General features: G+C 30.8%; 1 protein-coding gene across 4 annotated transcripts; it reads right to left on the bottom strand.

Moving 5' to 3' along the window:
* Positions 1 to 11,865: 11,865 nt before the first annotated feature.
* Positions 11,866 to 24,544, bottom strand: LOC132713417 (platelet endothelial aggregation receptor 1-like). 4 transcript variants are annotated; one of them, XM_060696006.1, is made up of 8 exons: positions 24,379 to 24,544; positions 22,578 to 22,721; positions 22,037 to 22,180; positions 20,393 to 20,530; positions 19,215 to 19,352; positions 12,937 to 13,095; positions 12,579 to 12,612; positions 11,866 to 12,130 (listed from the first exon to the last, which is right to left on the bottom strand). In XM_060696006.1, exons 1-8 carry the CDS (start codon positions 24,527 to 24,529, stop codon positions 11,947 to 11,949), a joined length of 1,092 nt encoding a protein of 363 aa, XP_060551989.1. In that variant the 5' UTR covers positions 24,530 to 24,544; the 3' UTR covers positions 11,866 to 11,946. The 4 variants fall into 4 exon arrangements, with proteins under 4 accessions (XP_060551989.1, XP_060551992.1, XP_060551991.1 ...); XM_060696009.1 differs by having other exon boundaries at positions 12,955 to 13,095; XM_060696008.1 differs by having other exon boundaries at positions 20,408 to 20,530.
* Positions 24,545 to 24,773: the final 229 nt, after the last annotated feature.

Here is a 24,773-nt window from a genome sequence, read left to right as displayed (position 1 = left end):
TCACATTTCACTGTGACATGTTTTGAAAATTTGCAGTTACATGTACTTGGAAGACCATGGCGTAAAAAAATAGAACAGTTCATATTTCTTCAATAAGGTTTACAAAAGGTTAATATATCAAAGGTTGCACTTTGTGATTTTCGATGACAGGTATATTTGAAGTCTATATCCGAGCAAAGTGCATTTCGTTATTTTATTTCTTTTATTAAGCATTGGTATATTTGCAAGAAAGTTATAGTTGATTATGGTCTGCGCTTGCCGCGAAGGAAAATCCAGTTTCCTTTAGAAGACTAAGTTTTGAATTCAATTTCTTTAACTACTTATTTGTAGAAAAATCAACACGAGCTTTATATAATCAATCACTATCAATACTTTAACATAGATAATTGAGTCCGGAACTGATATTATTTAAGTTTAAACTAACTTAAAAGTTTCTATTATTCCATTTTGAAGTCGTATTTTTCTCGAAGTTTCAATAGCATTGTACAAGACCGACATAGGGAAATATAATATTTTTCCTCTTTCAAAGTATATGTTATTCATTATAAAAATTGTAAACAGAAATATATAACTTACCTCCAGCCCATTGTCCAAATTGAAAATAAAGTATTAAAGGATATAAACACAACAAGATGTATCGTGCAATCTTAAATTTTTCACTCTTTTCGAACGAATGAAGAGTTAAGTGTAGCTACCCATTTATTAACGGTTTGCTGGATATGTATACTGTAGAAAAAAGAGGCGTTAACAGAAAAACAGTGCAAGACAGAATTATATTGTACATTTTCACAGCTTTCTTCAAAAACCTTTATCCCCCATGCCATCTTATTTTATCTTCGGAGCTCGTGCTTGCCTTCGCAAGATTCCTTTATAAACATGGCACAAACATTATTTGATTTTCTCTTGACAAGAGAAAAATATCCCATAAGATGACTTTACTATGACATCTAAATCTGACTGAATCTGAGTAGAATTTAACGTTTAAAAAGATGTATGATTCTAATAAAAATAAGTCAAGAAATGAGAAACTGGATATAGATACAATTATACAGGCAGCAGAAGAGCATTGTTAGCACATAGTAGAGACATTATAGGGAACATTGCATCCAAAATGAATGAATATTGACAGAAAGATGTTTCTAAAGAGACATTACAATATAATTTGAATAGCATGGTTAAATCGGACGAGCTTGAATAAGAATGTAAAGGAAAAACTGTAATTGCTTTTTGATGAAAGCTTGGATGCAGAAGGACAATTGAATAAAGTGATAAAAGCAGATACAAATCATCATACTGTGATCAGTTTCAACAGACTACCTCTAATTTGGAGCAGGTGCGTTGAAACCTTATAATCACAAGAAAGATGTCTGTGATTAGCTGCAATTAAAAGTATTTTGTGTGTATTACTGTATTTGAGAACGCTCTAAATAGATTATACGAGAATAGTAGAACTATGTTTTACCACTTTTACAGTTTTAAATGTAGATTAGTTATCTCAAAATTCGACCAAAGATTTGTAAAGCTACCACTAACATTCTGTCATGATTTAATCCTGTAATACTAGTATATAAATTTTAATCTGACCGTTTTTCTTACCCCAATCCGAACTTTTCCGAATACATAAAATTGTTAAAACCACTAACAAAATTTTAAAGAAAAAGAGACTTCGGTATAATACAGAAGAACCATAATTTTCTGGATTTCTAATTTAACAATTTTAATGAACACCTTTAATGTACATTGTAAGAACAAATAAACTACATATTATATATAATATCATATCTTAGAAAGGTATGCGCAAGCACCCATTTGCATAAACGTCGGTAACTTTAACCACTTGGTTAAATCCGTGGTTAAGTTAATTTTTGAGTTAAACTTTGGTTAACCGATTAAAGAAACATTTGGTTAGATTTAACCAGTGTCAATTTCTGGATGTGTCGGAAGTGGGTTAAATTTTAACCAACCTTTAACCAGAAATGAAATGGCTGCCGTTTGTACGCTTTGTATCAACTTTCGTTCAGTTTTAGAGAGTGTCTGTAAGCTCCAACTTTTCTGCACTATCAGACTTAAATAAATTTTGTTATGTATTATCCAAAGCAAACCCTTGACATGCGAGTTAAAGATTGGAACAAAAAAATCATGAACAATTCATGTTAGATTTTTCTTTACACTATGCTAGAACATATACATGTAGTACTAGATATGTTATTGTTATTTACACTTATTATCCTGACTTTATATACTTTACAGATACTGACAATTACTGATATAGATGAACAGAAATAGAAATGGGCTTATACGATTTGTTATAGATTGCGTTGGTTTAATTTAAATGTGGTGGCGGTGGTACGAGTACAGAAATTGCCCTATCTTTGTCAGTTTCGAACACCCCTTGCTTTGTTTATGTGTTCCTTTTATAGTTTCAAAAAATGAAACAATTGGTTAATCTTTGAGGTCTTTTTCTTTGCAACCAAAAACACCTTTGCATGTACCTCGTTGAGGAAGATGCATGCCAATGTGAAACATACTACTGCCCATGATGCCGTGCCAACATGACACAAAAAATGCACCACAATTTAACAATTGTCCTCTGAGACCATAGCCATCGAAAGAGGGAACTGAAAGAGTTGACATTTCAGACGAAGGTTTATGTCCAATTATAAATTGTTTAAAAACATCAAGGCTTTGGCTTAAAAAATAATTTAGTTAACAAACCAATATGTCCAAGTGACCTTGACCTTTAACTCAGGGATGTGGCTGTATATTGCGACACATCGTCTCGTAATGTAAGACATTTGTGCCAAGTTATTTCAAAACCCACTCATTCATATAGAAGTGGACGTTTAACCTCTAAGTGTGACTTTGACCTTCAGTGCAGAAATGTGTTTTAGACTGGGACACACCTTATGATGGTGAACATTTGTGCTAAATTATTTAAAATCGTTCATCCATGTAGAAAGTACAAAGCGGTGACGAAATATTTCACCACAGTTAAATACATAATTACATACATTTGTAGTAGCTATTCATCTATTTACAGATGTGTAGTCGTGATGCATTGTCGTTTTAGTCATATGTTATCTGCTAACCTTACCAATTCATTGAGCTCAATTGCAAGGCCGTATCAGCGTCATGTGGCATTTGCAAATCCGGTTTGAAGAGTTGAGCCAATTCTTTCAAGTCTTTATTTCTGTTCTTCGGAATGGAATACATTCGTTTACAACAAACTACGTCTTAATACAATTTAAATATTCTAAGTCACATAATAAAGAATTATTAAATTTCCATAAACCTTTCCCATGTACAATATTTTGTAAAAACAATTTTAAGAATTATGATAGAATGGTCAGATCTATAGCTTACATCTATATCACAACCTCTAACATGAGGTAATAAATCTTCAGTAATAAGGAAAAAATCTAATCTAGCTTGCTGAATTGGATTTGTGCGTCGCCATGTAACCTTATGGCAATTACCATTTAATTCCCGAAATGGATCAAAGAGACTTTTTTGATCAATGTAATTCAACAATACAGATCTAGAATTTTTGTTATTATTTATAGATTTATGGTTATCATAATCTAATTCTATATCATGTACTAGATTAAAATCACCACACCAAATAAAAGTATTATCAATATCATCTCTTCTTGCGTTTAAAGACATGTGCTCTGCCATTTTGTACATAGATAATTTATTTGCTGGTTAAATAAACATTTTCATAATCAAATCTTTAAACAACTTCAATTTTTCTACCAAAATAGTGTCAATGCTCGTATTAAGACATCTGTCCCCCAGTCTTAAAAAATATAATTGTTGTTTCGTGTATGTGAACAATAAGTTTATATTGATAACAACTAGAAATGTGTCGTCACGCCACGTTTGCTCTGCCATGCAGACAAAATTTCAAATCAAATGTTATTTTAAAAACTATAAAGTTCCAAATTTGTTTGCACATTTTTTTTTTATTCTAAGTTCACAATCTGGAAACAAAGTGATCCCTCAGAAGCATTAAACTATTCAATGTTAACACAAACCATGTTAATACAAAGTTCAAAGCCATGAAACCATTCAATGCCTTTTTCAAATGGCATATTGTATATTTGTAGCCGAGATAATAACTACATACATTTCCACAGAAGTAAGAGTGCAAAAACTGAAAATTTCAAATTGTTGTCAGCGTTCAAGAGCAGTAACTATGTCCGAAATCATCGGACCATGACCAAATTCGCCCTTGGTCTGCTCATTCCTATGTATACTTTAAATTTGAGTTGAAAGTGTACAACTGTTGAGGAGAATTGAACAAAAACTGAAAATTTCTCTTTTTTTCAATGTTCAAGAGGGATAACTCTTTCAGAAATCAAATAGTCTAGAAGGACTCCTATCTTTCTCTGAACTGTCAAACACTTTAAAAAATATGAAAAATGACAAAAGTCTTTACAGCCGATCTTTATAAAGTTTTCTGGTCAAAAATTGGTCGTTTTGTTTTGAGAGCAATTAATTATGGCTTTAGAAATGAAGAATTGTCAGTGACTCAGAAGCAAAGAATTATTACTTGCATTCCAAAAGATAACAAGCCTTGACAATTTTTAAAAAAACTTGCGACCAATTACCCTTTTAAAGATCCTGTATGTTTTGTGGTTGATATTGTTACTATATGTATACCACTCTTGCAAAAAATTATATATGTATATAATTATGCAAATAAAACAATTTTCAAACATCGAAGAATATGTAAAATGTGTACTGCAAATATTTGTGCATATCATATTTAATAAATAAATTACACGCATTCATCTCTTATTGTAAAATTTGACTTAGAATTTATAGAAAATAAAGTTCTAATTACCTCCCTTTATTTACATAAAATGTTAAATTGGGTAATATCTTTATTAATAATGCTTATTGGAACTTACAATATTGACAAATTTTAATTTGAGCATCATATTTATCAAATAAAACCATGAAAAAATTGTGTTACAGGATCTTTAAATGTTGTTTATAAATTAGCGTCAGGATCAATAGCCAATAGGTTAAAAACAGTTTTAGACTCATTGATTCTTCTGATCAAACTAGTTTTATAAAAGGTAGATTTATTGGTGAGAACATACGTTTATTATATGATGTCATGAACTACACAGAAAAACATAAGATTCCTGGAATGCTATTGATGATAGGTTTTAAAAAAGCTTTTGATACCTTGTCTTTTAATTTCATAAAAAACACACTCTCTTTCTTCAATTTTGGTCCAATGTTTAAACAATGGATATCTTTATTTATGAAAAATGTAAAAACAGCTGTACAGTTAAATGGATTTCTCTCTGACCTCTTTGAAATTGGGAGAGGCTGTCGTCAAGGAGACCCCATAAGTCCGTATATCTTTATTTTGTGTGCTGAAATACTAGCAATTAAAATAAGAAACTCTATAGATATTAAAGGAATCAATATTAATGATGTGGAATATAAAGTATCTCAGTTCGCTGATGACACTTCTCTATTATTAGATGGTTCAGAAGCTTCTTTGAATAACACCTTAGATACCCTCCATACATTTTCTAAATATTCTGGACTTAAGGTAAATTTTGAGAAAAACACATGTTATAAGGATAGGCTTACACAAATATAGTACAATATCTATTAAAACAAAGTGGAAACTAAGCTGGGGTGGCAGAGCTTTTAAATTCCTCGGTATAAAGTTTCATGTAGATTTAGAAAAAATGGTAGATATTAATTTCACAGAAAAATTTAAGAAAATAGAAAATTGCATAAAGTATTGGTGGGTGTTAACTCCTATTGGAAGAATTACAGTTGTTAAGTCTATTATATTACCACTTGTAACACAGTTGTTTATGTCTCTTCCAAACCCAAGTACACAAATACTCAAATATATTAATAAAATGTTTTATGAATTTGTTTGGGGTGGCCCATCTCAAATTTAATCTAGTGTTTTAATAAAAAGCTACAGGGAAGGTGGTTTAAAAATGATTGATGTATTTGCATATATGAAAAGTTTGAAATTAACATGGTTTAGAAGAATTCTCACTGGAAGTGGTAAAAAATGTTTCACATTTATAAGTAACATTTTAATTATGACAAAGTTTTTAACTGTGGAAAGTGTTGAGTAGAAATTGAATCTAAATCAATGTACAATTACTTTTGGAAAGATGTTTTGTAAGCCTTAATTGACTTTATAGATATTGTGAAAATAACAGATATAGACCAGTTTGTTAACTGTCCATTGTTTTACAATAATAATATTTTGATAGATAGAAAGCCTGTGTATGTTAAATCAATGTATGAAAATGGAGTGTTTTTAATCAAAGATATTATGCACAAAAATGGAAATTTTGTGAGTAAAGAAAATTTAGAAACAAAAATTGGTAAAAATATAAATTTTTTAGTTTATGAAGGTTTGAAAAGTGCTATTAGAAAGTACATAAAGTCTCTAAAAATAGAATATTCTAATAGCAATGTATTATTGCCATCTTTTCCCTTTTATATAAAACAAATATTTTTATGTAAAAGTGGAACCTCTACCATATATAATGTATTTCTTGATACTTTTCAAACACCTACATGTATATCAAAATGGAATGCTTATTTTAACATTGATGGTACTGAGTGGAAATACCTGTTTGAATGGGTTCACACTGAAACTAATGATAGTTACATTCAATGGCTTCAAACTAGATAGATAGTACCTTTTTGAAATAACTACTTATATATTACAATTTGTGTATATTATAGCCAGTTTTTGTGGAAATGATATAATCTGAATCCCAAGAGAACTTTTATCTTCTGTGTATTGTACATATTATAAAATAGTGTATGATATAAATGCCCTTATGTTTTTTTGTAACATTATAACAAATTGTAAGGTAAAATAGTGGATGGATCCCCAACCCTATTTTACCTATTACGGGGACAATAAACGGAGTTACCTCTTGGGCTTATAAAATGAGTGTTCTGTTCGGGAATACGGTTACATACCTTTCAATACTATCTTTAAAATATCGGACATTAAGAAAAAACCGATTATTATATGATATAAATATAGCTGCAATCTCAATGGTCCAAAACGACGTCAACAGAACTTTTAATGCCCCCGCCACGTAATGGCCGGGGCATATAGTGTTACCCTGTTCCGTCATTCCGTCCTTCCGTCCTTCTGTCATTCCGTCATTATCAGTTTCCGTTCATTATCTTAAGAACGGTTGAACACATTCAACTCAAATTTGACATATGGATATGTCATGAGAAAATACAGGTCAAGTTCGAATTTGATCATGGTTCGATGATTTTTTGCAGAGTTATGCCCCTTTTACTTTGAAAATAATATGAAATTTCAGTTTCCATTCATTATCTCCCCAACGGTACAACACATTCAACTCAAACTTGACATATGGATATGTCATGAGAAAATACAGGTCAAGTTCGCATTTGGTTATGGTTCGATGATTTTTGGCAGAGTTATGCCCCTTTTACTTTGAAAATAATATGGAATTTTCAGTTTCCGTTCATTATCTCCCCAACGGTACAACACATTCAACTCAAACTTGACATATGGATATGTCATGAGAAAATACAGGTCAAGTTTGAATTTGGTCATGGTTCGATGATTTTTTGCAGAGTTATGCCCCTTTTACTTTGAAAATAATATGAAATTTTCAGTTTCCGTTCATTATCTCCCTCAAGGTACAACACATTCAACTCAAACGTGACATATGGATGCGTCAAAGGAATGCGCAGGTCAAGTTCAAATTTGGTCATGGCTCAATGATTTTTGGCAGAGTTATGCCCCTTTCACTTTGAAAGTAATATGAAATTTTCAGTTTCCGTTTATTATCTTCCCATTTGACATATGGATATGTTTTTGGAATGCCCAGGCCAAGTTCGAATTTGGTCATGGTTCAATGATTTTTGGCAGAGTAATGCCCCTTTCACTTTGAAAATAATATGAAATTTACAGTTTCTGTTCATTATCTACCCAACAGTGTTACATATTCAACTTTAATTTGACATATGGATATGTCAAAGGAATGGGCAGGTCAAGTTGGAATTTGGTCATGGTTTGATGATATTTTGGCAGAGTTATGTCCCTTTCACTTTGAAAATAATATAGATACATCTTAGGAATAAGCAGTTTAAGTTTGAATTTGGTCATGGTTCAATGATTTTAGACAAACTTATCTTTCCTGAATGTTGGAAAAATTTTGAACTTTCAGTTTCAGCACTCATTCTTTTAGCCATTATTTTGGCTACAAATGGTTTGTGTTAACATTGAAAAGTTTTAAGGGCTTTGAACTTAAAATGAAAAAAAAAAAAATTAATGCACCATCTGAAATTTTGGCTGCATGCGGGAGCATCCGTGGCATGGTGACACATTTCTAGTTAACAAATCATATTCACTTGGTGTAGTACATGTATCATATTCACTGGCCTAGTCTAGAAAAAGATTGAGACACATATATATGTCCATACATCGTAGACTGTTAATTACGCTTGCGTATTAAAAAGAAACTATAATTGCATTTTGTTCTTTATGCCATATTTCTCGATTAAAAAATCACTTTACTGTTATACCTTACGGCTATAGTCTGATTTTATTGACCTGTCAATTATGAATACATTATAGGACTCATTTAAATATTCGATCTCACTTCGGTTTGGTCCGTGTAGTTTACGAGAATTAATGTGGGGTATATTAATCATGTTTTCAAAGTCACGCCAGCTTAAAGTGAAGGTTTTCATCAGTTCACAATAGGACAGTCGGTAAAGAGAATGCCTGATAATTGAGAGGTCTGTGGTTCGATCCTTACTGTTGGCCTTTATTCATTTTTGCAGTATATTTTAAAGGAACATATTTGTTGTGTGTTTTACGGCATTGAAAAGCATTTATTGATTTTAATCCGTTTTAATTTTAAATATGAATTCTTAAAGCATGTTTTTTTAAAAAGAGTATAGACTTACAAAAAATTAAGTAAAACATAATAAACAAAATGAACAACATAAGATAATCATATATAGCTCCAATGATGTTGAACGTATTAATAAGAAAAAAAAAACATGGACCAAAGCGGTCTCGAACTTAAAACACGTGTGATACTTAGATTATAAACTCTTTGCTATAACGCTTAGTACACCTTATTAAGAGATACAAATTAAATTGAATTCCATCGTGAAGCGTACATCACACGGAACTTACCGAAAATCTACCGAAGATTAATATAATGTGTGCATCGACCGTGTAATCAGTATGTAATTGACAGGTTAATAAAACCAAACAATACATCGCTAAGATAAGTATAAACTTAAATAACTGCGCATCGTTCACGTAGTCGTTGCACGTCTGACACGTGAATCTTTTTTCCCACGCTTCAACGAATCAGGCAAAAGATGTACATGTATAAGGTTGTACCTTTTTGATTTTTTTTAATTCTTAGCCTATTTATATGATACAAACAATGATGTTTTATGGTTCAAAATCATGGGGTCTTAGTAATTTCTTTTTTGAATCACTTCATACATGTTGTTGAAAAAGATTTTACAAGTCAACTGTAATGTTTGTAATGATGCAGTTATGGGTGGATTCGGACGATACCCAATGTATATCTACTCATCAAAAATTATATTATATATTGGTTATGTCTGTTAAATAAACAATAGAGATCTTGGATTATGTTACATTATGCTTATATATTATGATACTATCTAGGTAGGAAATTTTGGTTTCAAATATCAGAGAACATTTATTTAGTTATGGATTTGGTTATATTTGGGAGAGCCAAAATGGAATTATTAATGATATTGTTTTTAATCTGTATGTCAATAGATTAAATGATCAATATCTACAGAATCGGAGTGCCAAATGTATGTTTATTAAGCAACTGACATATTATGCTTCTTAAAAACAAAATTTAGTGTTAAACATTATTTATATGTACTGAATATTTTCAAATTTTGAAAATGGTTTTGCTTTATTTGCTTTATTTAAATGTTCCGTTCACAATCTTCCGATAAGATTTATTTCCCATAAAAATATTGAAAAACTAGAAATGTGTCATCATGCCACGGATGCCCCCGCATGCAGCCAAAATTTCAGATGGTGCATTAATTATTTTTTTCATTTTAAGTTCAAAGCCCTTAAAACTTTTCAATGTTAACACAAACCATTTTCATACAATGTTCAAGGCACTGAAATTATTCAGTCTTAACTTTTTAAAAATAGTATATTGCATATTTGTAGCCAAAATTATAAATGGCTAAAGTATGAGGGCTGAAACTGAAAGTTCAAAATTTTTCCAACATTCAGGAAAGATAAGTTTGTCTAAAATCATTGAACCACGACCAAATTCAAACATAAACTGCTTATTCCTAAGATGTATCTATATTATTTTAAAGTGAAAGGGACATAACTCTGCCAAAAATCATCAAACCATGACCAAATTCCAACTTGACCTGCCCATTCCTTTGACATATCCATATGTCAAATTTAAGTTGAATATGTAACACTGTTGGGTAGATAATGAACAGAAACTGTAAATTTAATATTATTTTCAAAGTGAAAGGGGCATTACTCTGCCAAAAATCATTGAACCATAACCAAATTCGAACTTGGCCTTGGCATTCCAAAAACATATCCATATGTCAAATTTGAGTTGAATGTGTTGTACCATTGGGGAGATATTAAACAGAAACTGAAAATTTCATATTACTTTCAAAGTGAAAGGGGCATAACTCTGCCAAAAATCATTGAACCATGACCAAATTTGAACTTGACCTGCGCATTCCTTTGACGCATCCATATGTCAAGTTTGAGTTGAATGTGTTGTACCATTGGGGAGATAATGAACGGAAACTGAAAATTTCATATTGTTTTCAAAGTAAAAGGGGCATAACTCTACCAAAAATCATCGAACCATGACCAAATTCAAACTTGACCTGTATTTTCTCATGACATATCCATATGTCAAGTTTGAGTTGAATGTGTTTTACCGTTGGGGAGATAATGAACGGAAACTGAAAATTTCATATTATTTTCAAAGTAAAAGGGGCATAACTCTGTCAAAAATCATTGAACCATGACCAAATTCGAACTTGACCTGTATTTTCTCATGACATATCCATATGTCAAGTTTGAGTTGAATGTGTTGTACCGTTAAGAAGATAATGAACGGAAACTGAAATTTCATATTATTTTCAATGTAAAAGGGGCATAACTCTGCCAAAAATCATCGAACCATGACCAAATTCGAACTTGATCTGTATTTTCTCATGACATATCCATATGTCAAATTTGAGTTGAATGTATGCAACCGTTCTTAAGATAATGAACGGAAACTGATGATGACGGAATGACACAATGACGGAAGGACGGAAGGACGGAATGACGGAACAGGGTAACACTATATGCCCCGGCCATTACATGGCGGGGGCATAAAAAATCCAATCAGAAAAATATCCAGTTGGGGTCTATTTAAGTCGAATCTTTTTGACAGTTACAATAAATGGAAAAACTCCGATCGTTTTTTTTTAAATGCAATGCTTAAATTGAAGCTTTCACAACAGGAAAATGCATCAAGATACATATTAAACATATGCAACATATACTTATTTCCACAATCTCAGAAAGTAAGAATCAGAGAAATAAATAATGCCGGAAAATAATTGAAATTTGAAAAAAAATGCGTTATTTTAAGTCAATTATTTGTAATTAACCTTAAATAATCCATTATGTGAAATGATTGATAATTGTTTAGCATACTTTTAAATAGCAGTGTGCCACAATTCTGGTGGCTGTTATAACATAATTTTTCAACGAAAAGCACATAAAAGTTATTAAAAGACGTATCACTGTCATATCACATTTAAAGGTTTTAATAATTAATTGAATTGTAAAGGAGCACATTAAAACACCTTGACAAAAGATTTTTTTTATAGAATTGGTCATTCAAGTTGAATAGTTTCATATGTTGCTTCGACACCTTTTGTATCAGGAGTAAGATCTGTATAATGATGAGATTCATCGTCAATGGCATTTATGTCAACTCTTGCTAGTTCAGTTGCTGCTTCTGTTGCTGCTTCAGCTGTTACAGTTTCAATTTTATTTGCAGTAGCATCATCACAGCTCCTAAAAATAGAATTACAACATTTCTTAAGGACCATTCAACTCTCATAAAAGGAACATTTAGATTTTTTTTGATTAAATGGATTATTATTGTAAAATTAAGGTTTTGATATAAATCTGGATGTAAGCAAACTATGTCTGTTGACGATAGATCCATAGGTCCATAAGTTAACAAGGAGAAGTCATATCAAAGGAAATCGTCACATGTGTGTAAGGGCAAAAAGAGGAGCAACATCGATGACGACAAATAATAGTTGATTAATGTTACTATTCAAATTGAAAATCTTTCGTATTATTTAATACTTACATTATATGAGACCACGTTTCCTATGATCTTGTAAGCTGTTAATACCAAGGACAAATCTTACTGGATATCAGAATAAAGCTAAAACATGTATATCTTTTAATAACATATTAACATATCAAATGAGATAAGGAACAATTGTCTTACCTTCCACTGCAACTGACATTACTCCCATCTTTTGCTTTAACATGAAATCAATAAAATAGAAAAATGAATATTCTAAAATACTAAAATGAGTTCATATATATTCACACATGTCGCATTTAAATTGATAAAATGTTGATTTCTCGAACTGCACTGATATACATGTATAAGTCTTCAAAACATTTTAAAAATAAATAATATTTTGTTTTTACTCCGTAAGGGATCTTTGTTTATTTGTTGATCTTATTTGTTTATACATTGGTTTATCTTAATTAAAAAGTTTTTCTAAGTTATTTTGTTAGCTTAGATATATGAAGCTTTTTAGATGAATTAATACATTAATAAAAACAAAACATCTCACCGTCATGAATCGTCTTACGTTTAAACAAGATCGTTATTACTGTAGCGTACACAATAACACAGGCACAAAGGATTCCGACACATATCAACGCTATTGTCAGCTTTCGTGTTTCATTACATCCTGAATACGGTTTTGTAACACATAAAATGTTGTCTGAAACTGTAATGTTTTTATATTATTTCAATTATTGAAGAAAACGATAGTTTTAATAATTTACTGCAGTGTAAGTACTATGTCTTTATCTATACTTCAAACGATAGGGTCATTGATTTTGTTTTACAATCTAATATGGTAAATAAATAATTCTTAACAATTTTGTATTTCATATGTAATTTGACATACGTTTATCGGCAATTAATTTACAATAGTATGATGCTATATTTCGAATGAATATAAAACTTTCATAACTTTAGTTTTAGTTGATTTTTCAATTATAATGTTACCTGTTGACTAACAATTATGCACATTTCTTGAATGTTCTAAAATGATAGTTTGAAAAAGTTTGCAAGAAATAAAAGCGGAATATTTTAGTTTTAATAGTTATTTAAATATTATGTGAGATGTTTATACCGATTTCCTTTTACAGATAGATAGATAATGTATTGACGTATACATTCAGTACATAGTCATTATATATTTATTACTGTTGAGCTTGAAGTAAGGCAAAACATGATTTATCTTTTTCAGCAATCACAACATTCTGAAAATTGTAAATTGTTATTTGTGCAATATATCCATTTGTTTATGTAGTAATTGGTTTTGAACTGGTTTTGAACTGACAAATAATCTGAATTTCGCACATGGATAAATTGTTAAAAGTAACCAAATATTCTGAGAAACAATTGTTTTGGGGGTTTGTGTCTGTATATAGTCAATCTGCCATTTTAAGTTATTCCTATATTAAGATGCATACACGATTCAATATTGAATTTTTTAAGTTTGATGAAATGACTTATATGTTGAATTTGAAATGATTGATTGTAATAAACACAAATAAAAAAAACCCCCGCACATTTAAAAGAAAACACTAAAATAGAGAAAAACGGGAGTTATATATCTTTATATCTTATAAAATTTACTTGTACTTTTTTGTTTGTTTGCTTTGTTTCAAACAGTGTTACATTGACATATAAAAATCTAGAAACAAAGTAATCCCTCGGAAGCATTAATAACAACAAAATTACATGAAATTTGCAGACTCGGGACATGAAGGTTCATGAATAAGTGCAACATCCCTCACGACCCCCAGCACCAACTTGAGCGGCACTAAATTATCTACACTTACTCGTGCTGGCAATAATGATCCCGAAGGACTAGAAAAATATATCAACACTAAAGTGAAGTACGGGGAAACAGCTTCCACAGTACTTGACACCTGCTGTTGATATAAAGACAGGACTTCTTACATGAAAAAATAAGAATTCTTTTAGTTCGGTAACCTTGCTAAAACAAATTAGAATGAAGATCAACAAGCCAAAGGCAACGTTCACAGGACACAGTCCTCAACATTCCCAGCCACAACAGCAGGGCGCCCAGACCGCACAAAACCAGAATTGAGAGGGGACACAAGGGCGGCGTGGAGGGAAACACATTAAGTGAAACAATAAAAAAGGGGCCAAATGTTAATTAAAGGAATAAGGGGTGCAAGGGGCAAGACGGAAGTGGGAAATCTGGGTGAAAAAGGGAGCGGGTGGGTCGAAAGAAAACACTTACCGTTAACGATAATTTAAAAAAGGAAGACATCGCAAAACATGCAAACATTTAAAACATTTTAAAAATACACACATGTGAAACACGGGAAGGAACACAGAGGGGTACCGCCTTGGAACGGTCAGTGGTAGCTACACCACTGGGGAGTTTAAACCTGTTTGAGGCGCGCAAAACCTCGCTCCTAGCCCCAATATGTTACTTTATGACAAGACAGTGTAAATAAAACAAACGAATCCCCACCAAGTAAAGTTCTATTAGTTACAATAAACGAAATAAATAAAACACTAACATAATCGTGTAAATATGTTCAAAAAGGCTAGAGCCTTATTAACATGAAGAAAGTACTTGATGCCTTAAAGGAAAGCATACGATCATAAAAAAAGATATACAGGGGCCGACGGAGCAAGACAGAAGACAAACATTAAAACAATTCAGTCTCAAAGGGCTTTAAGAACTAGTCATTATAGAGTCTTCCACTTGGTCCGTCAGATGTAATCAAAAGAGGAAAGTGAAGCGTCCAACTGTAAAACTGTAAGACACCAAGCATGCGGCATGTCTTTAAAAAATTGAACATAACCTCTTTTAATCAAAACGCTGGAGATTATAGTTTATAAAAGGAAAATAATGTTCATTATATCATGTAGAAAAAAACGGATCCCTGAAAACGTCGAAGTTGCTACAATTGAGAATGCTGAAGTGCCTGATTTTACTGTTTGATCGAGTCTGTTCATTGGAAAAATGCAAGCTATCTTCCATTCTTCCTAGCACCGAATTTTGAAATTAGAACTTTGAAAGTAGTTATAGGTTTTGAAGTCTGCATATTATACACAGATAAAATGTCAACCACACGCAGTCGGCGCATGGCTTAGATAGTATATATGTACATAACCACGCCCAGTTATTTTTATAAATAAAATTTTTTGTCACTAATAAAATATCTTTTCACTCAAAATATTTTTAAAACATCTTATTTTCAATAAAACAACAAGGTAAAGTTGATTTTAAAAATTGCATCCATATATGCTATAAATATAGTAAAGGTAGAAAGGTTCGACAGCGGAACTACCACCAGGTCTTATTTTACCTCCCAAATCTTTGTTAATAATTATTGTCAACTAAAGTGCAATCTTATCAGAAATAATTTCTTTTTCGAAAAATGTACACTATTAGACCAGTTGGTACGACAAAAGATGGAATTTTAAAGCGAAAATACACTTTTTGTCTAGGTCGGACATCGCTTTACCGAGCCGTAAGGAGAGGATTTTGAACATAAATCAATCTTTTTTATAATAACAAACTAATGTCAGTGCATGCAAACAGTTGGTTGAAAAATAAAAGGCAGCTATTATACTATCGTTTACCGGTTCAAATCTAATCCAAAACGTTTGTAGGTAGGCACTTTCAATAGTTATTTGCACTAACCAACTGATAACATGTATATTAATCCTGATCCGGATATTCAAAGCACGCATGCTCGATTATCCGCTGTTATCCAACTTCGCTCAATCTTTACTATGCGAAACGGGATACGCATCAGGTATATCCGGGTCAGGAATTGTATACTTGTAATGACGGGACATTTATGAAGTTATTGCAAATAACTATTGAAAGTGGCCATGTATACTATCCAAGCGACGTACCGACTGTCTTTGATGCCAACAGAGAAATATCAAAAGCAAGCAACATATCCTTAGGGTAATTGTAAAGGGGTTTAGCATTTGAATTCTGGAACTGGAACCAACCATCCAGAAAAAGCCAAATAGAAAGAAACTAAATGTATTACAAACAAAATTCAAGAAATGGCAAAATAAGAGATAAGCCCAATGTCCCTACCCTTCATTAAGTAATTACAATAAGTTACCTCTTTGAAATTGAAAGAGAAACTGATTATGTACTGGGAGTGTTGATGAAGAAGAAAAAAAAAGAAAAAAATTCTTTTAAAATAGGTTTATAACAATTTTAACAATCATAGATATTTAAGTGCAATATTATACAAATATCTGACTATTACTTTATCCACATATTGCCAACAGTTGCTCTGAAATCGGATTAATTCTAACCTTACAGTAATGTGTGTAGAATAAACCGGTTTCTGTTTTGCAAGTTAAATTATATATTGTGAACAGACACAATATACTTGGCTATAAAAGCAAAAAATTTACATGCAATTTTTTTATTCGTTTTTACACACAATACACAGTACAAGTAAATTAACTCGCCTGACACTCCCTGTTTCTGTTTTTCTTTAACTCTGAATAACGAAATGTTCTGTCAAATACATATGTAGCCCTGTTTAAGTAGATTTGTTTCGTCATTCTTGTTTTTCAACAGTTTTTATGATTTAAGGATACTGCTGTTTGTTATTTATTCATTGCAGACATTTGAAAATCTGTTGCATGTCTTTGACCGAGTGGCGAACTGCAAGGCTGGTTAAAATTCTGGTATTTTTGTATCTAAGTTCATCGTCATACAATTGTCTATGATGCGAGGCTTTGGTAAAGGGGTCTGACTTTGATAAAATTTTAATAATGTGTCACGGTATTCCCTCCAAATCAATATTTGGTTGCGTCAAATTAATTGAGCGTTGTTGAAGATTAATGGTACAGTGTTATTCAATGTTGGAGCATAAACTTGCTTAATGTGTTGAAAGGATTTGCTCGTGCAAATGGTACTGTGCAGTACTTGCTTTACTGTGCAGTTATTATTCAGATTTATGCATGCATCATGTTATCTCAGGCGATGGGTAGAACTTCAACGATCACTAATGACACCGTGTGCGGACTGTAGAAACAATGCACTGCTGCGTGTTAGGTTGGCTGCTATGCTAAGCTGTTCTTTGAAATATATTATGCTAGGCTGTGTTTATGCCAAAGTGTTTTGATATAGAAATTAAATTTTTGGTTTTCTTCAAGTGTTATGTCTTTTTTATGCAATGAAACGAACTTCTGTATGATATGTTTTGTTTATTGCTGTTCGTTTTCCACTTTAAGCGTAGCGTTTATGCACGTTCCATGCCAGCGTGCCCTTTAATTGAAAATAATTCATTTTGAGCAGACAAAATTATACCATAACATTTTAATAGAACCCAAGATTTGCAATTAAGTGGACAATTCTCCTTACATACTACACCATATTTTCAGCTAGGCACTCTATGATTAAATATAAATTGTTATAAATGTAGTTCTCTAAATGCTTTTTTAAATAATTTCTAAATCTGCAACATAAAGCAATTAATAACGTACATGTTTTTTTTATTTCTATAGTTCTGAAATATATTAATAATTTTATCAATATTGCACCAAAAACATTAAAGTAAAGACCGCCAACTGCGCTGAGCAAAAATAGTCTTAATTTACAAGTTACTGTTGTGTTATTGTCATTTTTAGTGTCCAGGCTTACAATCTTAAAATCAAGGTCTCTTTTTGTCATTTTGTATGAATACGTTCAAACAATATGTATCATATATTTCAAATTCTACTCTAAAAAGACGTTATAATATTTAGTCTGATGGAAAGCAGAACATAATTCTGGAGAATTTTATTATTAAGTTTAAATTATCATTTGTCTATTTTTTATTATATGCTGTACACTTTCATATAAGAATTTAATTCTCCACAAAATAAACATATTGAGAGCAACATTAAACCAATATGAACTCCTTATTTTGCATTTATACCACATTTCAATTACAACAACACATTGTTTCGTAAAAATTGCCTTAGAGCATTTAGATTTTTTTGTCAAGATTTTAAATAAAAGTTGTCCTTTGTGATTACGTCTCTTCATGTCTATGTATGTTACATATTGAGAAATATAAAATAAAACTTGAAACTTGAAGTAATCAAAAAACATATAATAACAACAAACTTGTGGTATAGATTTGTTTTGACTGGATTACCAGTGTATCAAAAGTTGGGACAAATAAAAGAAAGAATTGGGACTGAAACTGGTGGTCTAAATAGTGGATACGCGGGGATATCTTAATTGTTGATCATATTTCTATTGACATAAATATTCGGCTTTTTTAAAGTTTGTCTTAAATGTGGAATGGTCTTAATTCCGCATTTGACTTAATCACCGCTGTAATGTATTTATAATAGAAGCTATTTGTTTTTTCTGATGTGCCTAGGTGGAGAATAAAATACATTATGAATCATTATACGAAAGAAAGTATGTAAAAAATAAAGTTTTTTATATCTTTATTGTGTGAATTATTTATTGATTTCATTTGTCAATTTTGAAATGATGAAAATAAAGACATACAGCATGCATATCTTTTATGTAAAAATGACAACAAATATCCATCTTTAAGATGATGATAATGTAGATATTAGGATTAGGAAATAAATCACAACAAAAAAATACCACATTACCACATTATATAATTAATCCCGTATCTGTTGAAACACAGAAATGTTGATTAGAAACTTATATGTAACCGTTATCATAAATTAAAATCTAATTTAAAAACGAAAATATTCAAATGATTTTGACATGCTTAAACATGTGCTTAAAAGAATGTTAAGCTATCTGCCTACCTGCAATATAGAACAATTGAAATGACTTACTTTCTTCACACTTTTTTCCGTGATATCCTGGCGTGCACCCATTACTACAACCGCCATAGAGGTGACCACACACACCATTTTTGCAAGTAGAAGAACATTTCTCCTGACAATTTTCTCCAAACGTCCCAGGATCACATTCTATCAATTATTTTAATACAAAGAGTTTCGAATGCGTGACATTACAGTTAATCAGCTTACAATGATAATACTAATTATAAAATCGCACAAAGAAACTAATATTTTCAGTATCTAGAGAATTTACAATGAAGAACTATTTTAGATAAGCAAATAAATCACATTAAAAAACACATTAATCATCTAATGGATGTGTCTAACACCGTGTTCGAAATAAAAGTTTTTTCTTTTGATAAATGTGTAAAATAGTTTAATGATTTCAAGATATGACCGAATATTTTTATAGTGTACATTCTATCAAACAAAAATTAATTAGATAGTTTTCATAAGAATTTAAAACATATTTGCTAAATCAGCCGAGATGTTTGTCAACTTATTTTTGATAAAAGAAGTGTATGGAACAAAATCATTCTGCTCCCAATGTCAATCCTCTCACCTTGATTTCCTATGTCTAATTTGGAATATAGAATACTATGTAGATAATTACATCATGCAAATTTTAAATACAATTGGAGGAATTGTTAAAATGATTACAATGGAATTTTTTTTTCAGATTCGAAGATAAATAATGTCTATTATGTAACTAAATGATCAGTTTGTAGACATTACAAACTAATATATTTAGAAGATATTGAATAAGTATATGTTCATTACTGGATTGGTTAAGTAGAAATATATTATAAATTACACGCTATGTGCACGTGTATGAATTTATTTCGATTGTGTAGGAAACCATAAGCTTATAGACCTACTTTTGAACCCCTACCTCGAACCAACTAGTACTGAGCAATGTAAAGTGTCTTGCTCCAGGAAACAACGGTTTGTCCCTTACGGGGTCTAAACCATGCGGCTAGCAGTCATTAAATTACCAGTCCGACGAGTTAAACATCCCGCCTTGCCTTAACAATTTTAACAATCCTTTTGTTTATTCGTATAGATAGAAATTTAAACATACTTCTCTAATCAATATATCAATAACTGACGTCTAAAAAGAAACTACTCAATTGATATCGTATATATTTAAACCAATTGGAAAGACTTACCACTTTCACACTTACTTCCTTGATAACCTGGCTTGCATCCACCATGACAACTGCCGTTAACATGATCACAAACATCATATTTGCAAGTGGAAGCACAATTCTCCTTACATTCTGCACCAAACTTTCCAGAAGGACATGCTATTAGGTATAAAACAATTCAAAACCATTAAACGGTAACTCTGTTTCAGATAAGAAAACGTTATAATCCTCTTATTGTTCTAACAATGACATATGAGAGACAAACAAAACAACAAGAACTACAAGAACAAAAAAGAAGAAACTCATTAACAGTGGTAGGTAATTAAAAAAGTGGGATGGTGACTTCCATTTTTATTTCCTTCAATTTTGGTGACCTTTTGATTTTTGGATGCACAGTTTAAGAAAAATTCACGGCACTAGTTTTTCCATTTTTACTTAAATACTTAAATGCAGTATTCTCGGAAACATTTTTAAAAAATATGTTAAAAGTAGCAATCTTTAAAAGAAAAATGAATTAAATAATGAATAATGCCTGTTGTGCGAAGACATAAATTCAATTTAAAATTTAAATTGTCAAACAATAAAATTGGCAAAGACATTATCAAAATTATATATGAACAGGTCATAATTCTGTCATGTTGTAATCTGTTATTGATTTCGCTGAGGATATAATGAATATTTTGTAAACAATTATAGCATGCAATTCTTAGGTCAAAACGGTAAAAAACATTACTCATTAAAAAAGAATTCGATGTAGAATCTTAGTTTTGATTTGCAAAAGTTTTTTTTTTATAAATTAGCACATTGTAATAAAACGACGTTTAAACAACAACAACAACAACAACAACAACAACAACACGTACAGTTTTTCGTTTTTTTCCCATTGTATTAATACAATTTGAGACGATAATATACTATCATTTTGTGATGAAAAGGTGAATATCCAAGTCTATGGACATGGTTAATATGATATTCTCCAAGGCCGAATGCTTTCATATTCAAAGAAATCTTCATATAATAACCGTATATAATCATTATTATCTCTATATTTGTTTTTTCGTCGTAGTCCGATGACTTTTTTTACACACAAACTAGTTTCAAATAAGCGGACAGAAAGCGAATAGTTTTTTTTTGTTGTTGTTTTCCTTTTTTCGGCATTCAGTCATTCAAACTTTATATCAGCATGTCTCCAGATACTTGCTAATTTCATTGAAAAAATGTATTAATTTTTTTAAATAAACAAAAAAAAAAAGAAATTTACACATTGCAAACTGTTCATTCATTCTACGAAAATTTACAAAAACATGTCGGAATATGCTTAAGCAGCCATTATACTACGTCAGTCAAGCAGTGCAAGTACCGTGATAAGTACCGAAAAATCATCCATTTACTGCATATAACATATAACTGCATATTTCCTCTTGAAACATGTAGCCTTAAAGGTTCTTTGCATCTATTCACCCATTCTTTATGTTGTATCAAGGACTATGAATACAATGGTCGTAACAAGGCAACATATCTGATACTTTATAAACTTCTGAATGCTTTTCCAAAAGCTAAAGTTTTATTATATGGTCATGTAAAAAGTATAGTAAAATATTTAACAAAATACTCAAGACAAAATATCATTTTTGCACGCTAATTTTATTTATCAATCAAATTTACCATTGACACAACGTTGTCCAGTCCAACCTGGTTGACAACCCATTTCACAATATCCAGTATTAGCGTTACAGTTTCTGTTTCCCGTCGCACAATGCTCACTACACTTTTCTTCACAGTTTCGACCATGAAAACCTTCATCACAGGCTAAATTCATCAAGAAATTACTATCGCATATTTTACACATATAAATGTATTACATACTTTTTCAATAGACAATGACATTATATTTCAATAATTTTTCAGTTACGTTATTAAGTATAATTTTCACAGTAGCCGGACTAATTTTTTTTAATGCGGATGACAAGCACGTGAAATAAATAAATGGAAAAATGTGAAGAAACGCATATTCATCCATCCATCCATCCATCTATCATATCTATCTACCTATCTACCTACCTACCTACCTACCTACCTACCCAAGCAAATAGTTTTGGTAAATGGAAATAACCGGCCCTTCATAAGGAATATCACTATGCTAAATCTCATATACAATAATCTTTAAAAAGGAGACAAATTTATTAGTTTAAATTATATTTTTTACCAGAAAAACAGTTTGTTCCATTCCATCCTGTCTGGCAACCATTTAGACAGTGTCCATCTGTATGTCTACACAATATATCTCCGCCTTCACAGTTACCACTGCAATTATTGCCGCAACTTTCACCAAAGGTTCCGATCGTACATTCTAAATATTATTTCACAAAAATGCACTACAAAGATAATTATCACATTTGAATATTGCCTAATGGAATAACTACTACAGTACTATATTCATGTCTGAAGAGTGTAATAAGACACGTTGTTCAAGTAGTAATAATATACTAGTTCCGCATGGATTTTTAGAATAATTAAGTAACCTAACGATACGATCTAGTAAACAATTAAAATTCCCAAATAAAAAACTCCGAAACTAGTTCGATTATATCATAAACTAAGACAAGCATTATGAAATGACAATAAATTACAAGTTGTTTCTTAAGGTTTAAGATGTATAATTAACACATTTTTAAAAGGCAGTTAAAACTTTATATTAATAAACTGTACTATAGATAGGACATAAATACAAACAATTACAAAAATTGACCATCTTGTTTGAAAAATATTGACAATTGAAGTATAACTTGTGTACCTATTTTATACAGCAAAAAACAAAGGATATGTTTTCATTATCTGAAAAAACGATTTGCTAGTTTCATAATTTTCTTAAGTTGAAAAATACTAATGAATAACAATAGATTTTTAAGAACTACAAATAAACCAATGACAAATGTCTTTGATCAAAAGTTTTTTGTTTATTAAGACAGGAACTTGTTATCTTACATCAAATAAGAAGAGAATGGGGTAAAAAAACCTTTTAGATTTTGTAAAATACAATAAGGGAATCATAATCTTATTTAATAATAATTATCTTTTAATAATACTCATCTCAATATTTGTGAAAAATATAAAGAAAGTTTACAATGCCTTTTTCAAATTATTATCATTTTAAGTTGTTACCCTATTCAATTTCACACAATTCAAAGTAAAAATTATGCATAAAAATCTTTAATTATTTCTTAAATTCAAATTCTATATAAAATGAATAAAAAAGGAAAATCTGACCAAGCATTAAAAAGACAAAGAAAAAGACAAAACATTGAAGAAAAAAAAGCCTCTGCTTGGGTATGAACCCACGCCCTATCGTACCGCTATGTCCTCACTAAAAATGAATACTCTTAAGAAAGAAGATTCTACATAAGGCATCCAATACCTAAAACTGAACCTTTGTCATAGTAGTTCACGAGTCAGAGCACAAAATTAACTGCACAATATCATTTGCTTAAAATTATTTACATGTTTAAGGAAACTACTATCGGATATATATAGAGGTTTTATTTTACAAAAAATAATAAATTATAAATCAAGAATTATGTTTTGCAAAACAAAATCTGCAGCTATTACTTTACATTTTAGTGTTTTCTTATTCTATATAATATGTCTGAGAATAGTTTAAATAATTTTAATTTAACATTTGAAGAATTAACTTTATTATTTAAAAGTCAATACATCAAATGAGGAGAACAAAAATAAAAAAATACTATGATCATAATTACTCGAGTTTATGGAGTACATTTCTAAGAAATACAAAAGTGCTATGTATTCTCCACAAGCTTTATTGCTAGTATTAACCGATTAACCCATCTATCGGCCACTCCTGCTATTGCTTTCAGATCCTTATTGTATAATCTTTTGTGTTTTGTTATCGTCGTACTGCCTGATTTATGTTTTAAATAATAATTATTGTTTTAAACATTAATCAATGCTTAACAAAACATCCAAAACTATAACGAGGTTCTACTTACTTTCTTTGCACTTGTTTCCTTGATATCCTGGCTTGCATCTATCAATGCAGTCACCATTGTCAAAATTGCAGACATCGTTGTTGCAATTTGAAGGACAATTATCTTTACAGTCCTTGCCAAACTTCCCTTTTATGCACTCTATTGATGACATTATGGAAGGAGTAATTACATTTTGTACAATATCTAATAAAGATGTATACAGGGGCATGTAATTACACAAAGCATCAATTATTTTAATTCCATGGCTGAAATTCAGGATGGATAAAAAATAATTAATAATGCATTATACTCGAGAGAAAAGTCGAACCTTGTACGGAATAAATTGTCCGCAGTTGGTTTACTTTTCATACGTGCTAGTGATGATTTGTCAATGAATGGGATGATGAAATAAACAT

The sequence above is a fragment of the Ruditapes philippinarum genome, unplaced genomic scaffold, assembly GCF_026571515.1.
Source record: "Ruditapes philippinarum isolate M1 unplaced genomic scaffold, ASM2657151v2 ctg3649_1_1_1_1, whole genome shotgun sequence".
Taxonomy (NCBI): Eukaryota; Metazoa; Mollusca; class Bivalvia; order Venerida; family Veneridae; genus Ruditapes; species Ruditapes philippinarum.
Note: the sequence above shows the minus strand (reverse complement) of the source record. Positions and strands in the feature narration are given on the sequence as shown.

Excerpts from the sequence above, each read along its gene's own strand:
- LOC132713417 (XM_060696006.1), bottom strand. The coding sequence starts at position 24,529 with ATGTCATCAATAGAGTGCATAAAAGGGAAGTTTGGCAAGGACTGTAAA. Across the intron at positions 12,613-12,936 it reads ACGTAAGACGATTCATGACG|CAAAAGATGGGAGTAATGTC; the intron begins GTGAGATGTTTT and ends TTCATGTTAAAG. Across the intron at positions 12,131-12,578 it reads AATGTCAGTTGCAGTGGAAG|GAGCTGTGATGATGCTACTG; the intron begins GTAAGACAATTG and ends TTCTATTTTTAG.